General features: G+C 39.2%; 1 protein-coding gene across 1 annotated transcript; it reads left to right on the top strand.

Annotated features, from left to right (window-relative positions):
• The first annotated feature begins 1,132 nt into the window (after positions 1 to 1,132).
• On the top strand, positions 1,133 to 1,621 carry LOC143023723 (uncharacterized). Its single transcript, XM_076182323.1, has one exon. It carries the CDS (start codon positions 1,133 to 1,135, stop codon positions 1,619 to 1,621), a length of 489 nt encoding a protein of 162 aa, XP_076038438.1.
• Positions 1,622 to 5,652: the final 4,031 nt, after the last annotated feature.

Raw genomic sequence — 5,652 nt, 5'->3', positions numbered from 1 at the left:
ATTTCCCCTTCAGCTAGCCTACAAGCTATAGACGCAACGAGAACTGGCCACTAAGGCGGGGTTAGGGAATTTCCCGGTATGCCACATCTCAACAGATAACATGGCCCGCACGGCTCGCCCACCCACCTCTTCTCTCTCTCTCTCTCTCTCTCTCTCTCTCTCTCTCTCTCTCTCTCTCTTCTCTCTCTCTCTCCTCTCTCTCTCTCTCTCTCTCTCGCTGTATATATTATATATATATATATATATATATATATATATATATATATATATATATATATATATATATATATATATATTATATATCCATGGCGAGAACGTGGTGTGGATGCAATGTTTTCTGAATGCAGTGTGGGGGCGTGGCCAGAGAAGGGATAGAGTGGCAACGTCGCTCTCTCCCGCAGAGATGTCATGTCCACGAATCGAGGAAACGAAACCTTTGTATAGAAAACATTGCTTTGATTTATACCTCAGTGGTGGTGTGTGACAAAAAATTATAATATAATTATATGTGGCAACATTATAAAATCATAAAATAAAGTTTAAAATAAAATAGAATTATAAGATAATTATATGTGGCAACACAGGGGGAATCTCCGTGCTCCGCCCTAATGGCCAGTTTTCGATGCACCGAGTATAACAGCAAAGATGATTTAATTAATCCTATAGTTATCATCACGAGCTATACTTGTAAGACCAGAAACTTTGAAGGAATATTATTTTCGTTTAATTGCGTTTTTTCTAGAGTACTTTGTAAGCGAGTGCATTGTAGCTCCGCCCATCCGTGACGTCACTAGGGCGTGTTCGGACGGAGACAAACTAGGACCATTAGTTTTAAGAGAATGAGAAAAAATTCCAACTTTCAGTTCAGAATTCCACTAGCGGAATAGTTTAGGGGAGCTGTGATGGCTAAGGATTGACTTGAGAAGCGAGATGGAGTTTCACGATATAACACGAAGAGGGAGTCAGTAATTTGGATACGAACGCAATCGCCAATCTTTCTGATTCTTGTGCACAGCTTAGATTAGTCTCACCCAAACTATTCCCAGTAGTAGGTATGCCAATCAAACAACGCCGACGGCACCACTTATTAACTACAAAAAATAAACTGGACAAACTCAATAATAATCACATAATGCAGAAATTACCAGGTGAGATGTTCACGTTGAGAAGCACCGATTCAGTAGCAGATGAAGACCAAGCTGAGCGCTATCCCACTGAATTTCTTAGTTCTCTCAACATCAGTGGCATGCCACCCCATATCATCAACTTGATAGTAGGATCACACATAATAATGTTCCTAAGAAACCTGGATCAGAAGAATAGACATTGCAACCGCGCTCGCTTTAAAGTGCTTCCGGTGTCAAACAATTTGATAACCGCGAGTAAAATAACTGGTATTGACGCAGAGAGAACATTGTTGATTCCGCGCATTATTTTGCAGTCACCAGACACGGACTTGTCATTTACAATGAGACGGAGGGACTTCCCAATCAGACCTGATTTTGCCATGTCCATAAATAAAAGTCAAGGGCAGAGTTTTTCAAAATGCGGTATATGTCTGCCCCAGTATTTACACATAGCCAGTTATACGTGGTTCTTAGCAGAGCTTGAGATCCCGTAAATTTGAAAATCCTTGCTGATAAAAAAGAATTTACCAGGTCAGCAACACGGAGGCAACAACACGAAGAACATAGAATGCTTACACGTAATGTTGTGTACTCTGATTTTTTTTTCTGTAGTTATGTTCATGTTGTGCTTTTTATAAAGACATGTGAATAAATTTTTGTTTTCTCATCTTATTTTTTTTACTCATCCTATAATTCTATTGTGAGAAAATAGAATCATAGTGTACCATTAAGCATATGCATTTAATAAATTAAAATGTAAATTAATGCTAAATCCTCAGTTAACAAAAACAACGGGTAAGGTAAAGGTAGTAATATCTCTCTCCTTCTCTCTCTGAGTCAGCCCCACAGTTGTCGTTCTCTCTGGATGACAAACCAAAGAAAACGTCTCAGCTGCCTAATTTAAATTTGTGTGTGTGATTCCCCATGGTCTTTGGATCACATGTTGGACTTGTGATCGACAGCTATTTCCCTCCCGAAAGGGAGCTCAGAGCTCGTTGACCAATCTATGGGTAATGCTGTGTGTGTGATTCACCATGGTCTTGGATCACGTGTTGGACTCGTGATCGACAGCTCAGAGCTCATATATGATCGATCTATGGGTAATGCTGTGACCTTACACGTACACACACACCCAACTCCCTGCCCACGAATAGGAGTAATGACTTGCAACGATACTGAAATTATTTTAGCCCTGGGCGGGATTCAAACCCGCACCGCCGTAGTGGCGGTGTGTGCGTCTGTGTCTGTGTGTGTTTGTATGTGTGTGTGTTTGTGTAAGAGATGCAGAGAGCGTCAAGTATACATTTTTAGAGAGATTGCGAGTCGCTCAAACTTGTTTGGAGTAAAATATTTGAGAAACTGGCATAGCGTTGGCTATGCTAATGAGAGTTCCTCATTCTAGATACAGGTTGGGGCAAGCTGTAATTCCTTTTACGTGATTGATGGAAATATCTCTAATGGTAAGGTTGGACCCGCGTCTAACAATTCATTCAAAGATTGGGTTGGATGGACGAATGCCAAGGTTGGACTTCAAGTATGCTGTTGCTACCGTACCTGCAGCTTAAGTTATGTTTACACTAGTCAACGGAATAGTTACATTCCAACAATTTAGTTGGGTTTCGTCCAAGGTTGGAGGATTTGATTTAGAGTTCAAGCGTATGATTGGAGGAAAGATGCTTCCAACCACACTGCCGGAGTCCTTCCCTTGGATGAAATCTAAGGGAAAAACTAAAGACTTACAGTATGTTAACAGTATTCATATCTACGACATATATGAAAAAGTATACAATTTATTCAGTAATAAGAGATTAATTATTCAACAGTATAAGATAATCGTGGATTAGAGTTGAATTTATATGGAATGTATATAGTGATAATAATCAAACAGTCGTTTGACTACCATTGCAGTGTAAACATTTACTTGCTACGAGCCAAACTGTTTCTCGTCGTAATAGAGTGGAAAAATGAAATTACCCATCCTATTCATGCTTCATTCATATTGGTGTCTTCTTTTTTAATGAGTGGTGACACTAATTCCAGCAATTTAGCAAAGATCTTCCTGTATATATGGTGATAATCATAGAAGCCTTTCTTATCTTCCGGACTCATCCCTTCCAACAAGTTGTTGTAAATATTCTTGGATTTTCTAGCCATTCATGGCTTTATCCAATATCGTTTGAGTTTCTTCTTTTGAGCATTCATTTAGGCTACTACATTAGCAGCAAGAATGATAGTAGCAAGGCACAATTTCACTGCAATAGTGTCTTCCATTGTCTTCCTTCTTCAATGAAAGGAACTCGCTGCGAAGCACAGTAATGTTGTTCTTGTTCTTGTGGTTGTTGATTGCTTTTACACCGCTGGAAAGGCAGACACAGAAACATCTCCAACGGCAGGGTTGGACTCGCCAAAACTAGTCTAATCACTATTCCAAAGTTATGGTTGGATGGACGAATGCTTGTTGGACTACAAGCATTCCGTTGACTAGCGTAACTGTAGCTTTAGAAGGGGATGGCCGAGCTAAAGCAAACACACGTTACATACATATTAAAACCCATTTGACTCTACTACCATCTCATCATCTCGCCCCTGACCACCGCCACACTCCTCGGGTCAAAGGCAATGTAACAAGACCCAAAGCTGTTACAGCAAGACTTGACAATTGGAGCTGGTTTATCCCACCACTTCACATGGCGACCCCCATCCTCATACACTAGGAAAAAAATACAGAGCAGATGAAGAGAAAATACATTTGAGTCCCGTCATCCTTCCATCCATTCATAATCTTCATTCATTCATTTCTATATTTTGTGTTCTCTACCCTGCCTCACAGATAGATATTCAACACGCATCCGAGGTCCCCTTTACTCAATCCATGCACCTTATTCTCCGTCTGCCTCTCAACTTCCTTCCATCCTCATCCACCCTCCACATTTTTTGTTGTTTTTTCCCTTGTCCAGTCTTTCCTACTTTAGCACATTTTGACCCTATCCAACAACTTTTTCCAACCACACAATTCACTTCTGCATTCATCCTTTAATCCACCCTGACAAAAATAATCTTCATTAAACCTGATATTGTTCAGTTGTCTATATTTGAATCATCGGTAAAACTACCTTCTTCATTCATTTCCACGTTTAATCCTCCGTGCATTCTCACATATGACCCCAAATAGTGAAAACTCTTCACTTCCTCCACTCTCTCACTTTTCACATTCTCATCCAGTTTGCCATCTTCATCACTCCTTGTATATCTTTCTTTATACAATACTTCTTTACATAAGTAAATCATAATCAAAGTCCCCCATCCCTATTGTGAAGGAACAAAATGTTGTATAACAAAAGTTAAAGAGAACGCCTTGAAGAATAATTGGCTGCTTTAACAATAAAAATAGAAAAGATAGATATGATATACAACAAACATAAGAATTACCTGTCATACCGAGCACAAAAAAATAAAAAATACTTGCCCACACACGAAAAGGGGAATATTAGAAAATTTTAAAGTGACATTGTCCTGAAAATTTAAAAAAAAAAATTAATGGTTGTATTTACAAAAAAGATAAAATTTTGCTAACTTAAGTAAACAATTTTCTAAGAAAAATTACTTACTTGACACTGAGTTTCCTGATCAGCATAGTACCCCACAGTTTTTCCTACACATGTGAAGGAAGTGTCCGGGATTGATCGTAGAGCAGGATAGTCCTGTCGAGGGGATCCTGCACACAGTGTTAGTTAGGCGTAGTCAGATCAATATTAACTTTGACTTAAGTGTCATTGTACAGTCGTATACTGGATTTCAAGTAATGTGTGCACTATAAAGGAGAGTTTTTTTTTTTTTTTTATACTGATGGAAATTACTCTGATAAAAACTTCGTATATTTATATAGTGTTTCCGGCATAAAGCCCGAAGACTTGAGCAAATCCATTCAGAATTCTGGAATAATTTTAAGTGTTGTCAGAGGTGATCATCAACAGAATTGTAAGATCTAATTCCAACTCCAAACTATATTTGACACGAACTAGTACTTGTTGACCTCCTCAACAGATGCCTCTTGTTCCCATCTTTTTTTCGCTCCCCCCCCCCTTACAGTAACACCTCTTTCACCATATGTCAAAATATCTGCCCCCCCCCCGCCACTATACAAACTCAAAATTATCAAATATCTACCTTAATTATTAATTATATCTACAACATTTACAGAATTTATGTCATGTAAATTATATCACTTGTAGAATTGGTAGAATTGTATTTGGTAGATTCTATTTATCTATATACCAAGGGCTTTTTCCCCCTTACAAGGGAAGCAGCCAATTCAAAAGGTATGTACACGCTCCCAACCATTTCACTCCCACCCATTCCACTCCCATCCACCACACTTTCTTTCCTCTCAGCTTAGCTTCTCATGGATAATGGGTCATCCCTGTATCTCGCCCACTACCCATGGTTAGAAACAATGCAGCAAGACATAGCACATCCACAGCAAATCCGCTACACTTAATTGCTGACCCATCTCCCTCTCCGTCCC

This window comes from Oratosquilla oratoria, unplaced genomic scaffold (genome assembly GCF_046742065.1).
Source record: "Oratosquilla oratoria isolate Oo_2021 unplaced genomic scaffold, ASM4674206v1 SCAFFOLD56, whole genome shotgun sequence".
Taxonomy (NCBI): Eukaryota; Metazoa; Arthropoda; class Malacostraca; order Stomatopoda; family Squillidae; genus Oratosquilla; species Oratosquilla oratoria.
This window is presented reverse-complemented; position numbering and strand designations above follow the sequence as displayed.